Source organism: Carassius gibelio, chromosome A10, assembly GCF_023724105.1.
Source record: "Carassius gibelio isolate Cgi1373 ecotype wild population from Czech Republic chromosome A10, carGib1.2-hapl.c, whole genome shotgun sequence".
Lineage (NCBI taxonomy): Eukaryota > Metazoa > Chordata > Actinopteri > Cypriniformes > Cyprinidae > Carassius > Carassius gibelio.
In genome coordinates, this window is record NC_068380.1 from 14797004 (window position 1) to 14816083 (window position 19080).

At 38.6% G+C, this 19080-nt stretch overlaps 1 protein-coding gene across 1 annotated transcript; it reads right to left on the reverse strand.

Moving 5' to 3' along the window:
• Positions 1-1463: 1463 nt before the first annotated feature.
• Positions 1464-18722, reverse strand: LOC128020654 (uncharacterized). Its single transcript, XM_052607264.1, has 6 exons — positions 18706-18722; positions 18325-18437; positions 16333-16509; positions 6197-6252; positions 4926-5312; positions 1464-4847 (listed from the first exon to the last, which is right to left on the reverse strand). Exons 1-6 carry the CDS (start codon positions 18720-18722, stop codon positions 4461-4463), a joined length of 1137 nt encoding a protein of 378 aa, XP_052463224.1. The 3' UTR covers positions 1464-4460.
• Positions 18723-19080: the final 358 nt, after the last annotated feature.

Here is a 19080-nt window from a genome sequence, read left to right on the forward strand (position 1 = left end):
GCTCTCTCAAGTGAAGCCAATAAGGAAGTGACTAAAACTGCAATTCATCGACTGGCCGCTTGAGGCTGGCTGCAAAAGAGAGTCAATCCCATAGACTCCCCATGTTAAAATGCCCAACTTTACAGCAGAAAAAAACATGTTTTCAGCCTGGTTCAAAAAATGATTTTGGTCTATAATTTTCTAATTTTACCCTTCATGACAACTGTGAGGGGGTGAATTTTTTTATAACTCATCCGTTTAAATTATATTAGGCCTTGAAGTTCTGCATAATTAAGGGCATGGCCACTTGAGTGACAGGTGAATTGCCACTGCTGTCACAGCCGTCACGCTAGGTGGGCATGGCTTCAGCAACCAGCTCCCACCCTTTTGCTTATTTTCGAAAGTCTATGGTATCTACTCATTCCCTTTGGGGGTTTTTACATCTGCCCTTATCCTCCCCTCCCTAATTCCTCTGTAAAAACCAGCTCTCCATCTGACTGAGGTTAATTGGGAACTTCATGCATAACAGTCTCCTATGCTGGATCTATGATGTTTTGGTTGGTTCTATGTTCATAGTAACCACCTTACTGATGGTCCGGACTAAAAGGAGGTGCCCTTTGAGTGGGACTCCAGCGCAGGAACCAGGGTGGGTGAGTATGAAACCCATTCTATATATGTATCTCTATTCTCTATTCCCCCCTTCCTCAAATCTTACCCTGGAGGTCCAATGCACTGCAGAGTTTAGCTCCAACCCTGATTAAAGTCACCTGTCTGCCATTTTCGAATGATCCCAAAGACATTGATTGACACTGATTAGCATGCTCAGGTGTGTTTGATTAGGGTTAGCACTAAACTCTGCAGGAAAGTGGATCTTGGGGTCCAGATTTGAGGATCCCTGCTCTATTCTATATTTTTTAAATTATTTTTCAATTCAATTCAAGTTTATTTGTATAGCGCTTTTTACAAAATAAATCGTTACAAAGCAACTTTACAGAAAATTATGTCTCTACAATATTTAGTAGTAGCTAGTAGTTTGTGCACATTTGACAGGATTTTAGAAAAAATAATAATAATAATAATACAAGACGTAGTCAGCTAGACGATGAACTATCAATATTATTAAGTTATTATATGATTCAGTCACACATTTAGCAATAATTGTTAGTTCTGTTTGTTGATTCAGGGTTAGCATCATCTGGGGTCCTCTGAGGGTCAGCATCATCTCTTCTCAGGTGTTCTGGATCCAGACTGGAGCTTGTTTAAATCCTAGTTACCACGGGATGTAAATCCCGTGGCGAAACATAGAAACAAAATACAGACATCATTAGCATAGCTGCTGATCCAACAAAGTAAAATTAGTTTAACCCAAGCTAATGAATAAAAATGCAACTTTGAACAGATGCAACTACACTCACAATTAAAAAGAAACATTATTCGAATGCTTGGCGAAAGAGATGTGTTTTTAATCTAGATTTAAACAGAGAGAGTGTGTCTGAACCCCGAACATTATCAGGAAGGCTATTCCAGAGTTTGGGAGCCAAATGTGAGAAAGCTCTACCTCCTTTAGTGGACTTTGCTATCCTAGGAACGACCAAAAGTCCAGCGTTTTGTGACCTTAGGGTGCGTGATGGGTTGTAGCGTGGTAGAAGGCTAGTTAGGTACGCTGGAGCTAAACCATTTAGGGCCTTATAGGTAAGTAATGATAATTTGTAACTGATACGGAACTTAATAGGTAGCCAGTGCAGAGACTGTAAAATTGGGGTAATATGATCATATTTTCTTGACCTCATAAGGACTCTAGCTGCTGCATTTTGGACGACCTGTAGCTTGTTTATTGAAGAAGCAGGACAACCACCTAGAAGTGCATTACAATAGTCCAGTCTAGAGGTCATGAATGCATGAACTAGCTTTTCTGCATCAGAAACAGATAACATGTTTCGTAGCTTGGCAATGTTTCTAAGATGGAAGAATGCAGTTTTTGTAACATTGGAAATATGATTTTCAAAAGACAAATTGCTGTCTAATATAACACCCAGATTTCTGACTGTAGAGGAAGTAACAGTGCATCCGTCTAGTTGCAGATTGTAATCTACAAGATTCTGTGTAGTGTTTTTTGGTCCAATAATTAATATCTCTGTCTTATCCGAATTTAATTGGAGAAAATTGTGTGTCATCCAATCTTTTACATTTTTAACACACTCTGTTAGCTTAGATAATTGGGAAGTTTCATCTGGTCTCGTTGAGATATATAGCTGAGTATCATCAGCATAACAGTGGAAGCTAATTCCGTATTTTCTAATAATATTACCAAGGGGCAACATATATATTGAAAATAGAAGGGGACCTAGGACGGATCCTTGTGGTACTCCATATTTTACTGATGATAAATGAGATGACTCCCCATTTAAGTAAACAAAATGGTAGCGATCGGACAGGTAGGATCTAAACCATCTTAGAGCCTGCCCTTGAATACCTGTATAGTTTTGTAATCGATCTATGAGTATGTCATGATCTATGGTGTCGAACGCAGCACTAAGATCAAGTAAGACTAGAAATGAGATGCAGCCTTGGTCTGACGCAAGGAGCAGGTCATTTGTAATTTTAACAAGTGCAGTTTCTGTGCTATGGTGGGGCCTAAAACCTGACTGAAATTCTTCATACATATCATTTTTATGCAGGAAGGTGCTCAATTGAGCAGACACAACTTTCTCTAAAATTTTAGACATAAATGGAAGATTTGAAATAGGCCTATAATTTGCCAGTACACTAGGATCTAGTTTTGGTTTCTTAATAAGAGGCTTGATAACCGCCAGCTTGAATGGTTTTGGGACGTGTCCTAAAGTTAACGACGAGTTTATGATATTGAGAAGCGTTTCTTCTGCTACAGGTAACAGCTCTTTCAGTAATTTAGTGGGTACAGGATCTAATAAACATGTTGTTGGTTTAGATACAGTGATAAGTTTATTTAGCTCTTCCTGTCCTATGGTTGTAAAGCGCTGCAGTTTATCTTTGGGTGCGATGGATGAAACTGAAGTGTTAGACGCTGTAGAATCTACATTCGCTATTGTATTTCTAATGTTATCTATTTTATCAGTGAAGAAATTCATAAAGTCATTACTATTTAACGTTGGTGGAATATTTGAATCAGGTGGCATCTGGTAATTTGTTAACTTAGCCACTGTGCTAAATAAAAACCTAGGATTGTTTTGGTTATTTTCAATGAGTTTGTGTATATGCTCTGCCCTAGCAGTTTTTAGAGCCTGTCTATAGCTGGACATACTGTTTTTCCATGCAATTCTAAAAACTTCTAAGTTAGTTTTTCTCCATTTGCGTTCAAGACTACGAGTTAATTTCTTGAGAGAGTGAGTATTACTGTTATACCATGGTACAGTACGTTTTTCTCTAACTTTTTTCAATTTGATTGGGGCAACAGCTTCTAATGTATTAGAGAAAATAGTGCCCATGTTGTCAGTAATTTCGTCTAATTCGTGTGTATTTTTGGGTACAATTAGCAGTTGAGATAGATCAGGCAGGTTATTTGCGAATCTTTCTTTGGTGGCTGGAACAATAGTTCTGCCCAGACGGTAACGCTGCGACATATAGTTAATATCAGTTATACGCAGCATGCACGATACAAGGAAATGGTCTGTAATATCATCACTTTGAGGTACAATATCTATAGCAGTAAGATCGATTCCATGCGATATAATTAAATCTAGTGTATGATTAAAACGATGAGTGGGCCCGGTGACATTTTGCTTGACTCCAAAGGAGTTTATTAGGTCAGTAAACGCAAGTCCTAATGTATCATTTGCATTATCAACGTGAATATTAAAATCTCCCATGATTAGCGCCTTATCAACTGTAACTAGAAGGTCTGAGAGGAAATCTGCAAATTCTTTCAGGAATTCTGTATACGGCCCTGGTGGTCTATACACAGTAGCCAGAGCAAGAGATACATTAGATTTCTTTTGCATGTCTGACAGAGTAACATTTAGCAGAAGTATTTCAAATGAGTTAAACCTGTATCCTGTTTTCTGGGTAACATTGAGAATATCACTATATATTGTTGCAACACCCCCGCCACGACCAGTCTGACGGGGCTCATGCTTATAACAGTAGTTTGGTGGAGTAGACTCATTTAGACCAAAATAATCATTTGGTTTTAGCCAGGTTTCAGTCAAGCAGAGTAATTCAAAACTATTATCTGTGATCATTTCATTTACAATAACTGCTTTTGGTGCGAGTGATCTAATATTTATGAGCCCAAACTTTAAAAATTGTTTTTGTTCATTTACTTTACATTTTTCTGGTTTAATTACGATAAGATTTTTTCTAGATCCTACATTATATTTATATTTTGACCTCACTATTCGGGGAACAGACACAGTCTTAATAGGTTTTACAGCGCAAGTACCTTTAGCATTTAAGCGGGTGGAACAAAACTCATCATAATGGTTATTTGAGAATTGTCTTACTAGTCACATGGAGCGAAGTATCCTGGAGATGTTGTCAGAGAGAAGCTCCGCTCCAATTCTGCTGGGGTGTAATCCATCAGCGCGAAACAGTCTAGGACGCTCCCAGAAAAGATTCCAGTTATTAACAAATAGCAGTTTCTGTTCTTTACACCATGACAACAACCATTCATTTAAAGCAAAAAGTCTACTGAACCTTTCGTGTCCTCGTCGATACGTGGGCAGTGGTCCTGACACGACGATCGTCGCCGCGGGCGTCGTGCTGCGAACCGTCTCGATCAGGCTCCTGAAGTCCCTCTTCAGCGTCTCCGTCTGCCGCAGCGTGGTGTCGTTAACCCCGGCGTGAAGCACGACCGCTCTGGGGCTCTCGCCGTCCTTCAGGATCGCGGGTATCTGCGCAGAAACATCGAGAACACGAGCACCAGGCAAACAATGAGTGTGCACTTTACCTTCGGCTAACGTAGCACTTACGTGTCGGACGATGGAGTCTCCGATGATCACAGCGTCGCGTCCTGTCTCGCGGAGGGGAGCGAAGCGGTTCTGGATGGAGAGCTCGAAGGCAGGAGGGGGAGAAGTAGTCGCCCGGGACCCGGCTCGCGTCCTCCGCTGTGGATGCACCCAGGGTCCGTGGTGTCCCGGCGTCGCAGTGAAGGACATCTGGGAAGATCGCGTCCTGGGTGCACCGGGCCTGCGCAGAGAAACACACGGAGTAGACGTGGTGGGACCGTTAACAGCACGCTGTATACTTACCCCGGACTTGTGAGCGTCAGCCCGGGATGATTCCAGCGCGGCTCTCCGCTCTCTCAGCTTGGCCTGCCTCTGTTCCAGGTCGCGAATCTGCTTCCCCACGGCCTCGAGCTCGAGGTGCACAGAGTGGAGACATTCATCCGCCATTAAAGCAAGTAACAGTGAGTACAGCAGTGGTAATGTGTGAGAATAGAGTATTAGCAATGTAAGCTCAGTTAGCAGCAACCACGCTTGCTGATGCTAACTGGCTAAAAGCTAATAGCGGACCCGGGAGATCAAAATAAAACTAGTGATAGCGAGGCGCTCTGATTGTTTTTGTTGTAGAATACAATAGAGGATATATTCACGCGTTATATAAACGGAAACAATGATGTATAAAATTGATTTTTAAGTTAAAAATAGTCAATGAAAAGAATATAGTGACGGAGCCGTCAACAGCAAACAGCCATATTTATCAAATTATGTGTGTACTAATCCTCTATGAGTTTTCTTTGCAGTGCTCAATTACAGTGTTTACTAAACACTCGTCTGCATTATGTCCAGCCGGTATGATAGCCCTGATTCCGGCTTCATGTTTCCGGTATCAAGTGGCCAAGATCACAGGTTTCTGCAGGAGCCTTCTTGATCATCAGGCCCGGCACTGCAAGGAATTTCATGGATGTCCTACCAGCCCACCCTGAGGGGCTTCCTGGTCGCTTGGATATCCCTTATTGCTAAAGCATCGAGCAGGAAGTGGAGGTGGCAGTTACGGAAATCTTCTTGTATTTGCTGCCTCAGGTGATGCTCCCCTTGCCAGAGGTTTATAAATTTGAGCTTTACTCTCCTGTATGGTATCCCTTTAAAGGAATCTTTCTTGATTCCAAGCCTTCAGCTCTAACAAGTAAGTTGGGTATGTTGCCTAGGCCTTTGGTCGTAAGGGGTAGTGTCATGGACAGCCGTCTAACATCTCAGTGGCAACTCCCATGGAAATGGCAGAGTTGGTACTTAGAGTTCACCATGATTTTGGCCTGCACTCCCTTCAGCGTGGGCATACTGTTCCCCATAGCAACCCCTAGGGGACACAGTTCGAAGTTCCCTTGAAAGAGAACGTTTCAGGTTATGAATGTAACCATGGTTCCCTGAGTAAGGAATGAGACACTGCATCCTCTAGCTCCCTGTCATGCTTTGGACGCAAGCTTCAGATGACGAAGTGATTGACGTGTTCTCCCGGCAGCCTATTTATCCATAATGTATGCTTCAGACACGAGTCACGATGAGGTGTTACCCATAGCAACCCCTAGAGGACGCAGTGTCTCGTTCCCATGGTTACATTACGTAACCTGAGATGTTTTATCTCACGTTAGCTTTTGTTAACATTATTAATTAAAAGTAGTGTTTAGTGGTATGTGATCTTCAAAATTATGCAGCCATTCACCAGAAATTTTTTGCCCTATTTTTTATGATGAAAGTTACTTTTAAAAGTAATGCATTATATTGTGTAATGTCCTATAAAAGTAACTAACTACATAACTTTTTAGGGAAACTAACGTGTTAAGTGATTTTGCATGACTTTTTCTCATCTGGCATGGGCTAATTTGTTTTTATAACTAAAACTTCTATTTTTGGCAATTGTTAAAGTCCTTTTACACCAAAAGTTAATTAATAAAGAAATGCCAATTCCAAAGCTCAAACAAACCTGTCAGCTGTGCTGCCATTTTGGACTACATGAAGAATAGAAAGTTCAGAAGAAAGTTCAACACTCTTCAGCAAAAAAACAAACAAAAAAAAACAATGTAACAAATGTTAAATTTGATGTCCAAAATAAGAAACGAATACATGGCAAAGAGAATGGCTGAAAAGCAGAAAAAGCATGGAATTTTGGTTCTTCATATACAATACGAGGTGAGAAGGCTATTTCAGAATTTCTGTTTGTTTTTCTCAAAATACAATTCATAAAACAGCAAATTTGGCACAATTTGGAATTAAAAATAGAGCTTTACTATATTTTTTATACTATATTTATAGATTACTATATAGAGTATTTATGTACATAATATGTGGGTTTTATAATCTTCTGATTGACCAACTTCAGATGGATCGGCAAATCGTCTTGTTCAAGCGCACATACGCTGCGAATATGCCACATATGACAGCAACCAATTTTTTTTTACTTGTTTGAAAATTATCGGGAGTTTGGGAGGTGCTTGTAATGTTCTTGGATTGGCCTGTAATTATTCTCACATGGTACGAATCGTGACCATGCGAGCATCTGTGTTTTTCTCCAGAGAGAATTTTTTTTTATATGAGCTCGTACTATAGCAAAAATCATACCGTGTACGCCCGCCCTTACTAAACATTTGAATGTTCTGATGGCGCCACACATACAGTAGCAGCCAGGGTGCTTGGCTCTCCAGTTGTTATAGGGTTTTTGTTAGTTTTTCCAGTTTTTTTGTTTTTTGTACTCAATCAGTTTCACCAGGGATGAACTGCTGAACATTCTGCATAACACTACCACAAATTCTCCAACCGGTTTTCGATTATTCAGATGTTTAGCTAAACATTGTTGTTTGACGAAGCAGCTGCCTCATCAAGCTCAGAAAATTTGGATTTCGAACGCAACTGCCTAGCATCCATCTTGCAAATCCCCACTCTCTACCCAACAAAACGAACAAACTTCTTCTGCTCTCCCAGAAAAACAGAAATGGGGACAGAGTCTTGTACAATCAGGCCAGGAACACACTGAATAAAGAGATCAGAGTGGCTAAAAGGACCTACGCTAAAAAGTGGGCAGATCAGTTCACTTCCAATGACTCAACTTCGGTATTGAAAGGTCTGAAAGCCATCACAAGTTACAAGACACCATCCCCCTGCACTGAGGTGAATCAACAACTTGCTGACGACCTGAATGAGTTTTACTGTAGATTTGAAACCCCCCTCACCCGTTCTGACCATCTCTCAATACAACTCTTAACACCTGCAATTCCCCCTTCCCTCCCTTCTGCACTTCAAATCAGTGAGGATGATCTGATCCAGGTCTTCAGGAAGAACAAAAGAAGAAAGGCACCAGGCCGAGATGGTGTTACACCAGTTTGTCTGAAAACCTGTGCTGACCAGCTGGTCCCAATCTTTTTATTTTATAGATCTTCAACAGATCTCTGAAGTTGCGTGAAGTCCCTTCCTGCTTCAAATGCTCCATCATCATTGCACCATCATCCCAACAGCCCTCCAGACCAAACTAACCCAGCTCTCTGTTTCTAGCTCTATCTGTCAGTGGATCACCAACTTTCTGACAGATAGGCAACAGCTAGTGAGACTGGGGAAATTCATGTCAAAAAGCTGCTCCTATTACACCGGTGCCCCCCAGTGGTGCCCCTCACTGGTGCCATCTCTCAGGACCTGAAGTGAGACAATCACATTGACTCCATTGTTAAAAAGGGCCCACAAAGTTTGTACTTCCTTCACCAGATGAGGAAGTTAACCTGCCACAAAGCTGGTAAAACAGTTCTACTCTACTCACGTCATTGAGTCAGTGCACTTCAATAACTGTCTGGTTTGGTTCAGCTACAAAATATGAAATCAGAAGACTACAGAGAACGGTTCGGACTGCTGAAAGGATTATTGGTGTTCCTGGCCACCCTTCAAGAACTGTATACATCCAGAGTGAGGAAAAGGGCTCAGAAAATAACTCTGGATCTCTCACATCCAAGTTATTCCCTTTTTGCAATTTTGCCATCTGGCCGGCGCTTCAGAGCCAGGCACAAGAACAGTTTCTTCCCCCAGGCAATCTACCTCATGAACAGTTAAATGTTTCCCACTTATGCAATAAAAATTTGAAATAACCTTATATTTATTTGTTACCACCTCCATCATAGTACTTCCCTAATCTCACTCTATTCTATTCCATTTTATCATCTCTAGCACAACTGTTCATACAATGTATTTATTTTCTGATTTATCAGTATTTATCTATTTATATTTTTAGATATATTATATTATATATTTTTTTTCTTTTGTTTCTTTTTTTTGTGTCTGTGTGTTGTTTTTTATGTGTACTGGAAGCTTATGTCATTAAAACAAATTTCTTTCCGTTTCTGATTCTGACTTATTTGAAAAAGTACACTGACATTTTCTTGTAAATTAAAAGGTAATGCATTACTTTACTAGTTACTTGAAAAAAGTAATCTGTTTCTTGTAATGCGTTACCACCTGTAATGTAATTGAATGTCAAGGTAACATAATACAATAGTGTTAAAAATGAAAATATATATGAGCTGCTCTCATCAATAATTTACATTTCTATGGCATTGTCCACCTTCTTGAATTGATTTGACTGAGGTCATTGCAGTGCATTCTGGGACTACAGTACATTCATTGTGAAATATAGGATAAATGTGATTCTGCCTAAGAGTTTGGCCAAAATGGAACAGCCTTTTTTTTTTGCTTGACTTTCTGTGGTATTTTGCACTTGGGCTAAACCCATTTTATGCTTGCAAATGCCTTTACAACTCAGATGCTTGTGTGCGTGTGTGTTTCATCGGTCATCAAAGTCTTCTTTCATATAGAATCTCAAAGCTTTAAGACACAGCAAAACACTCACAAGACCAGAACTGAATGTGAGAATGAGGCATATCGTGGTGTACATCAGGCTATTTGACAACGAAAGACAACTCTCTGTGTCTGGGGCTCCATGATAACCCTGCTGCACTCCAGGGCAATGTCGGGCCGCTCTCCACAGCATGCTAAAACTCTCCTCTGCACACACAGACACACTGCAGACAGAATACGAGGGTATATTACAGCTAGGACAAACAGCTGTGGTTCCTTCATACTAGAATACCAAGAGACCGATGAATGTTGTTTGTCGAGGTAAATAAATAGTACATCCTTATAGGCTTGGAAATTCACTGCTGACTGAGGTGTTTTTATTGTTACTGTGTTGTTATTGAAATGGGAGTTATTCTTCTTACCAAACATATGTAGGAGTTGACAGATACATAGTACAATCCCTACGATACCATTCTGCACTTTGAATATAGAAGTTGCAGCCATATTTATATTCTGGCATCTGTACATGAAAACGCAAATAGCATAACGTGCAGATGAATAAAAAGACTAAATTAAAGAAGCTAGCAGGAGAACATTATAATAAAGCTGTGAAACTCATCTCTCATAGGCAGACATAATAGAAATAAATATGAGAATATGAAATCCAAATGCTATAAGCAAGAAGAGTATGAAGTAATTAAATGGTTTGTTGATTTTTTTTCTAATCAAAACATAAAAATGTTTTATGAGTCATGCATAACTTTCTGATGTTTTTTGCTTAAATTAATGAAACCAATTTCATAGATGCTGAAGAAAAAGAGTGCAATATTTTTATGGAGAAGGAAAATATATATCTTAATATTTCTTTTTAACTTTAAAAAGAACACCATCTTTCTTCTATATTTTGTATGTATTTTGAGAGATTTATATATGTAAAATAAACAATATGACAGAATTTTGATTTGTAGTATTAATCAAGAATTTGTAGAATTAGTTGTTAGGAGAAGATGGTTATTATTATTTGGAAAGTCATTTATGTATATGTTCTGAATTTTTATCTATAATGTTCTATAGTACAACATTCTAAGTGTTGCCCAGAAAATAAATTGAGTAATCTTTTTCAATATTTAGTGGATCATGGTATAATGATTACACAATCAACTCTAAAATCAAATTAGTATTTTTTTTCCGGAATGTTGTGGAATGTGTTCCTGTAGCTCAATTGGTAGAGCACTGCGCTATCACGCACAAGGTTGGGGGTTTGATTCCCCAGGAACACATGATATGTAAAAATTGATAGCCTGAATGCACTGTAAGTCACTTTGGATAAAAGCGTCTGCTAAATGCATAAAAGTAAAGTAATGTTTTGTTTTTAAATAGAAGTTCCTCACATTCTTCTGAAATCAGTGCTGTCAACACCAGAATAACAATGACAGCTCAATCAGAAAGTCACTGTGCTGTTTTCTTCCCCAAAGAGCAAGAAAATCCATCGAGTCATAGTACTATTTTCCTAGCTACCGTTTTAACGCTGATTTAAAAGCCATTTTCAATGTGACTCAGGCCAGTGAAAATTTACCAGCCTAAAGTTCCACAGTGACACTTTTGTCAGCTACACCAGTCTGGACCACATGACCCCAGTCCATTAGAAACCAGCTTGAAAATAGCATTACTGATGACATTCAAACATGAATAGATAAATTATATATATATATATATATATATATATATATATATATATATATATATATATATATATATATATATTATAGAAAACGAGCTGTTAGGCAGAGTAAAAAGAGTGGTGGGAAGAATAATAAATCACAAGTAGCCTTGGAAAACATATGGAATATATGCAAAAAGGAACTAATATAATTAGATTGCGATCTCATTTAAAATATAATCAAGAAGAAAAAAAAAGTGCAATTGTCTGTAAGACTTCCAGAATCAGGATCTGTGTGAATGATCAAATACGATATTGTAAATTGGTTAGTCTGTAAGAAATGGTTATGGTATTTCAGACATGAGATGTATTAAATAATAATATTAATAATGATAAATAATACATAATAATAAATGTTTATAATTAATTATTGAAGTATCTATCCAATTATTTACTCATCTGCTATAATGTCTTTTAATGACTGCTTTTTGATGTTCTTTTCTCAGCAATTATTGATATACCGTATGTGATTATTTGTGATTAATTAATCAGCATATCATAATTAACACAATTAAGAAAATCAAATCGATTGAAATCCCTAAACGTCCACAATCTATGAATAAATGACATAACGGGTCCATACGCAAAATATGCCTTGAAAACTAATGCCTATAGTTTGAGAAGCCACCAAATCTATGTACTGCAATATTTTTTACAATTCACACATAAGCATTATTTAGATTTTCTAAGACCGCCTCTTGCCTGTAGAGAAGAAATGATGATGATTACTTTAGATTTGTTTGTATGAGCCTCAAACAATTCACTATGAAGCAATCGCGATTCCCTTCACTTTTCTTTATCATTGGTCATCAAAAGCATAGAAATGATTGCAATCTCCTTCCAGGGAAGAACAGTATTTTCATAAACATTTATAAACAATTCAAATAAGCATCAAAGCATCTGACTAGCCTCACCAATCCTCTTGTTATTAGGTTAGCTCAGAGCGCTAGTTAGCATGCTTCGCTCAGACACTCTGGTGGGGCACGAGGCTTCTCTCAGCACTAGATTACCAGTTGTCTACAGATTCAGCACAAATAGCTGCTGTTTGCTCCAGCAAGTCAGTGACAGATAGACATCTTTTTACTGCAAACCTGTGAGAGAGAACTGAGCGAGTCTCCCCTGTTTCATGTGATCCACACATTCTGCTAATGGCAACAGCACAGAGTCGACTGAACTGTCAGTGTCTCTGCTCGAGTTTACAGTTGTCTGGCAATACAATAAACAGCCATGAATTGAAGCCAAGCTGTCATTTTGTGAGAGATAAAAAACATGTCAAAGATTTAAATGTGTGTTTACCTTCAGCATCTCTACATACTTTTTTCCTCAGATTTCAAAGGTGTAAGAACAAGTTGGGCTACAAGAACCTACAGCTACAAATCAAGGCCGTAAATATTTAGACATATGAAGCCTTGCCTCATTTGTTTACATTTACATAGACATAACAGACTGTGTTTAATACTCCACCAGAAAGAGAAGTGTTGTCCAACCCAAATTTATTTGGGGCATGCTGTCACTGGATCATTCTAGTAATGCTTTGACATAGGCACACAATTTCATTAAGTGACCCTGTGTCATTCCTGTAATGTAAGAAAAAACTGTACATGTAAGATTTCATGTAAGAAAAATTCTGAATTAAGAGGAGAAAGTGTTTTGTAGGTCACATGACCAGACGTAGCGCAGCATTCAGTATTAATTTGAGAATGCCTGTTAAATACTAATTAATTTGCTGAATTGGGTGATAGATTACAATAAACAAAATAACAGGTTGATATTATTAGGGCATTAAATGCACCCAGTCCTTGCCCAGAACTATATATCTTCTAACACTGAAAGCAGTTGCTGACGAACATGATGCAGGACAGTGACTGACTGCGTGACGTAACCTATTAGAAAGCAGTTATATGCCCTCACTCAATAAAACAGTGACTTTTTATTACGTTTTTTTTTTTCACATTTCAGTATTATTTAAAAAATTATACATACTTATTTTGAATATTCATGCAATGTTAAATCAAAATATTTAGTTCTCAGGCTACTTTTTACAGTGTCTACTCAATGCTTCACTCATTAAGAGGAGCCGTATGTAGGATTGTGGCCTAAACTGGTACTGCAATCACTATAAAAATACTGTGGAGCGGTGTATCCCCTCCCCTTACCCCCTGAGTCGAGGTTGCCAGATGAGCTGCAGGATTCAGCAGAAATGTAGGCTGCTTCAATGAGCTTCCAATGGCAAGTGACGAACAGACGTACACAGTAAGTTTTTTTTCTGTCAATCATATTTATGCTTCATGAGAGATATTTTGTAATATTTAAGTAATTATGTATTTAAAAAATGTACTAATTGTCTTTAGTTAAATTTAATTGTAAAGATTTATGCTCGTATGTGACAGTATAATCGTAAAGATTTATGCTCGTATGTGACAGTATAATCGTAAAGATTTATGCTCGTATGTGACAGTATAATCGTAAAGATGTATGCTCGTAATGTTGTTTTTTTATTCAGCGTCTCAGCATAATGACAGAGAAACAGGCTCCTTTAATGCATTGCTAATGTTAGCATACTTCCATGTGAGCTAACGTTTTGTTACTTTGCACAAACATGCATAACTTTGTTCGACTGTCATGAATATATGAAATGTCCATTGACATCAAGTACAAGTTAGCCAAGCATAGATGAATCTTACCTGTCCAGGAGAAAATTAGCAACGTCGGCGTCTTTGTTCAAATTCTTCTCCGTTTTCAGCTGTCTCCATCTTTCAAAAGCATCTCCAATACAAATTCTGGTTTTATTTCGGACTTTGTTACGATGAATTTCTGAATTATAACAAGGTCTTTTTTATCCGACTGGCATTAGGGTAGGTTACAGCAAAGCTGGCAACACGGATCCCAAAACACTACTGACTTCGTGATTGGTAGATAGGCAGAGGGAGGTGCGTCAGGCCAAAACACAAAATGACACCATCAACATCAGTTGAGGGCTGCAAGTCCACTTTTAAAATGACATTATCCTGGTCGGACTACTGTTGTGAGTGATAAGTATTTGAAATGAACATGATTTCTTAATGTCTAGTGACACATGAGGGTCATTTTATGATTAATTGTAATAGATTCCTTACATACAGCTCCTTTAACACAGTAATGATGATCTTTTGGAGGGTAATTCCACATCCAAAATTTATGTGCGATTAATTTGCAATTAAAAATTGCAATCACTTGAGAGCCCTTTTTTTTCCATTTTTGTGGGAAGAAGTTCAGAGGTCTGAAGAGACTTATGTGAAATTATGCAGGAAAGAAGCCAGTTGGTTGAGTTTGTGGCAAAACTTTCACAGCACTTGCATATTGTCCTGTCTTTTACTGCATATGATCATTTATACTCAGAAAGTAGAACTGACATTCACTGCAAGATGATTAATCGTGAATTAATTTTTTGGAAATTTTGCATTTTGTGACTTTTATTCGGCTAAAAATGTTTTTTTTTTTCCAATCATACATTGCATCACTGAGGTTTTCTTAATAGTGTTCAAATAATATAGAAAATATTTACCAATAGGGACTAACTGGACCAGATGTTAACCAGCCAAAACCCTTGGTGTTCACACGCATACAACAAAATCCAATCTGTGCTAAATGCCTGTGAAAAATGATAACTTGTTGACAGTATGACCATAGTTCTTTGGAGTAACAGAGCTATCTGACAACATCACAGTGGGTGGAGAACATTGTTTATTTATAGGCGAAACACGAGTCAGTTAAATCGAACTGGCCCCAAGCACCTTTACATTTCATGGTTCTACTTTGAGTTCTCCAAGAGTTCCTCAGATTATCAGTGGAAATCAAAAAGGCTTGCTTGAGGCCTCTTTGGTGCTTCAGGTGCAACTAAGAAGTGCATCTTCTCCAACAGCCTTTCTGTGCTTTTCCATAAATGTTTATTCTAAGCAATAGTGGGGCCTGTGAATTTTACTGCCGGGGGAATTTATTTGGAAGAAGTACAACATCTGGATCTCGTAAAGTTGTTTAAAATTTCATAGGTCTATCGCCTTGAGTTACAGCCCTCTGCAAAGTAATGAGGTCGTATGGGAGTCCTCTATTGATTCACATGCCCTTACTACCAGACACTCAGCCATGCCTCAAAGCCAGCTTTGCAGTGAGGATGCTGCACCGCCAGATGGCTGCCCTCAACCTACAAAGCTATTAAGCTCTTAATGAGAACTTCTAAATCAAATTAGAGCCACATCTATTGACCGGCCAACTATATCCGACTGAGATGTCTGAATATGAGGAAATCTAGTCTCCAGATTGTGGAGTCATGCAAGAAACCAAATGAGGACTTCTCATCCACCTTATCATGCATGAGAGAGCAGGTGGCAAATGGGGCAAAGGGCTTGAAGGAAGACCAGTGTCAGCAACTCTTAAACCGTAATGAGGCACAATATGGCCTAGGCTATTCCTTTTGGGTTTTCCCTCGCTCCCCGTGGGACCTTGATGTGTGACAGAAAGCCAAATGTCTTCTTGTCCTTATTTATAGGCGATGGAACGCTGGACGCGGTTTTCCAAGCTTTGGACAGTTATACTATTGGAATTATATTCTGATTGCCAACGAAGCAATGAGCTGCTCACTGGAAATTTGGATAAACCTTACAGTGAGGGAATATTCTCTTCATGCAAATGATATATTTGTCGAAAACTAAAGCCATGTTTAAACCAACCCTGAGGCATATGGTCTTGAAGCCTTCTCTTATAAATAGATATTTCCTAAAACCAATACACATGTCAATGTTGCAGGATCCACGCATGCTCCCCTTCCAAGTACCCTTTGGCCTATTTAGACTTGTTACTTCAAGCATTTTCTCTGATCAGATAGCAATCCAGTTTGTAAAAAAAAAAAACCTGGCTCCCAGTTGAGGCCAGAATCAAATTTACAGTTTTGACACTGACTACACTCCCACCAGCTCAGATCACTGAATGAGTGACACCTTGTTTTTTCCTCACGATGAGGCAAAAAGTCACTCTCCAGAACACCCTCTCTGTTCCTCTGGTGGAATGAGCTGCCAACATCCACCCAAACTGCTGAGACATCACATCTTTCAAGAAGCAACTGAAGACACCTCTTCCACAAGCCACACTCTTCCACACGCACACACACACACGCTCGCACACACGCACGCACGCACACACGCACGCACACACACACACACACCCATACACACACCCACACGCATGCACACACAGAGGTTTCTATGTTTTATGGGGACATTCCACAGACATACTGGTTTTTATATTGTACAAACTGTATTTCCCTATCCCTACACCTTCCACACAACTTTATGCATTTTTAGATTTTCAGAAAATGTCAAAAGAACCTAATGTCCCCAATTTACTTGTATTACTGTTGTGGGGAAATAATGTAAGGGATATCAGGACACAAGCACAAACTAATTAAATTCTCCTCTGCATTTCTTCTCTTCTCTAATTGGTTTCTTGATCTAGTTGTGTAATGAATCTGCATTATGTACTACAATGATTGTTGGCTCTTTGATTAATCAGTTTGTTCCTATTTTGTAAGTCACTTTGGATAAAAGTGACTGCTAAATGCATACATGTCAATTTAAAACTCTTCCATTTACATTGGCTAAATAAATGCGCCACCACAAAATAAACGTAAATCCAATCTTCAGTTCCCGTGCTATAGGCAAAGGCAACAGGCTTGACGTCACTGAATGAAATGGATGTGCACAGCATCTTTTTTTTTTTTGATCATCATCTGATTTCAAGATCAAAGTCCACAAAAGTCCAGAGAGCATAATTTGCAATGGTTAGAGAAATTAGCATTCACTAGTTTTAATGAAGATTTGAACTTGTTGCAATGCTGAAAGGTGAGTTTCATTTGTGGTAGTTATAGCAAAGAGAGATGCTCGTCTCCTTTTTGCATTTCAAACCATCTGCTGAAATGGTGTGTGTGATTTGATTGCAATCATGTCTCAAATGTGTTATGAATAGTGCTTTTTTTTTACATTTAGTCTTAGTCCTGTCGTAAATGTCCTTTTTGTTTATTTATTGTCTTGTATTATTTTTAGTCAACCTATCATGTGTTTTGTTGTCAGGTTGTCAGGTTTTAGTAGATTTTAATCTAGTATTAGTAAATGAAAAATGTTTTTAGTCATATTTTAGTCATGCTGCATGATAGTTAAACTGATAATCACAATTATTTCACACTCACAATGATAACAAATCCCTGATAGGAGAATTTAAACTTGGCTTAACATAACACAAAGCATGAAAACGTGGAGAGCTATATTTCTTCTTCTCTATTTTGTTGTAGAAAATAAATGAGATCTTGGATATAGATAAAATTTTTGAAACTACATTTTAGTCTTGTTTAGTCTTCTTTAGTCTTTTTTCACCAATCATATTGCATATTGATATACTGTAGTCACAGTTAAAGTTTTATGATATTGGTGCTGTCTTGCCTTCATCTCATCTGAGTCTGGAACAAAAGTTGTCAACTAATATTTTTCATCATAGTTTTCATTAACAAAATGTACAGTTTTGGAGGGCACTTACACCTGGTCTTTTAATGAATAGATAACTATACTTTTTTCAATTATTCAACTCAATTAAAAATAAAATTTAAATAATTGCATAAGGGAAACATGCTACCCTATTGTTCTCAATGCTCTGAAAAAACTGCTCCCCTTCAGGCTTGGCAAAACTGTCTTTTCCCTCCCTGTAGTTTCTGTTCTTTTTAGATGTCAGCGCTGGCAGATAACAAACTGTTATCAGCTGGGGTATAGGTCCTTTTGTAATTGCCTTTCACTCACAGGCAGGACCTGTCGGTGACGTGAGTAGTTCCATGTTTGGCCTTCGTTTTCTCATCCCTACCGGCCCATGCAGATGCAAACACAGCTGATGCCTGATGCCATGCCTCACGGGGGTCATGATTGAATGTGTGATTGCAGTAAACCACTGCCTGGCTGGTGCCTTTCCTCTGCAGTCTGCAGACACACAAATACACAAAATTTCCAGAAGTATACCTCGCAAACACTAAGCCGCCCACAAATACATCTGCATCGGAACTGATATCCATTACCACTCGAGAGAGAGGCGGTGCAGTGTCACATGTATCTGTGTATCGCATTTCATCTGACTGCATGGTTGAATTGCAAATGATTACTCCTATAATTATCAATGCTATACGAAACCAAGAGTGTTATAATTGATTTGAACCCAGCAGGTGTATTTTTCAAACAATTATCTTATTGCCTCTCATCCCGGCACATCTCGATACAGAGGCTCTTTCACTTAAAGTGACAAAGCTGCAGCTCTCAAGGTTAAAGACAACAATGTGTCATCTTTAAAAAAAAAGTCTGTTCCTGTGAGGTGAAGATGAACAGAAGAAAGAAATTTAATTATATATCTAGACTCATCAGACAAGGCAATGTTTTTCCAATCTTCTATTGTCCAATTCTGGTAAACCTGTGCGAATTGTAGCCTCCGTTTCCTGTTCTTAGCTGACAGAAGCGGCACCTGGTGTGGTCTTCTGCTGCTGTAGCCCATCTGCTTCAGGGTTCGACATGTAGTGTGTTCACAGATGGTATTCTTTGTTGTAACGAGTGGTTATTTGAGTTACTGTTGCCT

Excerpts from the sequence above, each read along its gene's own strand:
- LOC128020654 (XM_052607264.1), bottom strand. Across the intron at positions 5,313-6,196 it reads GAGTGCAGGCCAAAATCATG|CTCGAGGCCGTGGGGAAGCA; the intron begins GTGAACTCTAAG and ends GTGCACCTCGAG. Across the intron at positions 4,848-4,925 it reads GAGACTCCATCGTCCGACAC|ATACCCGCGATCCTGAAGGA; the intron begins GTAAGTGCTACG and ends GTTTCTGCGCAG.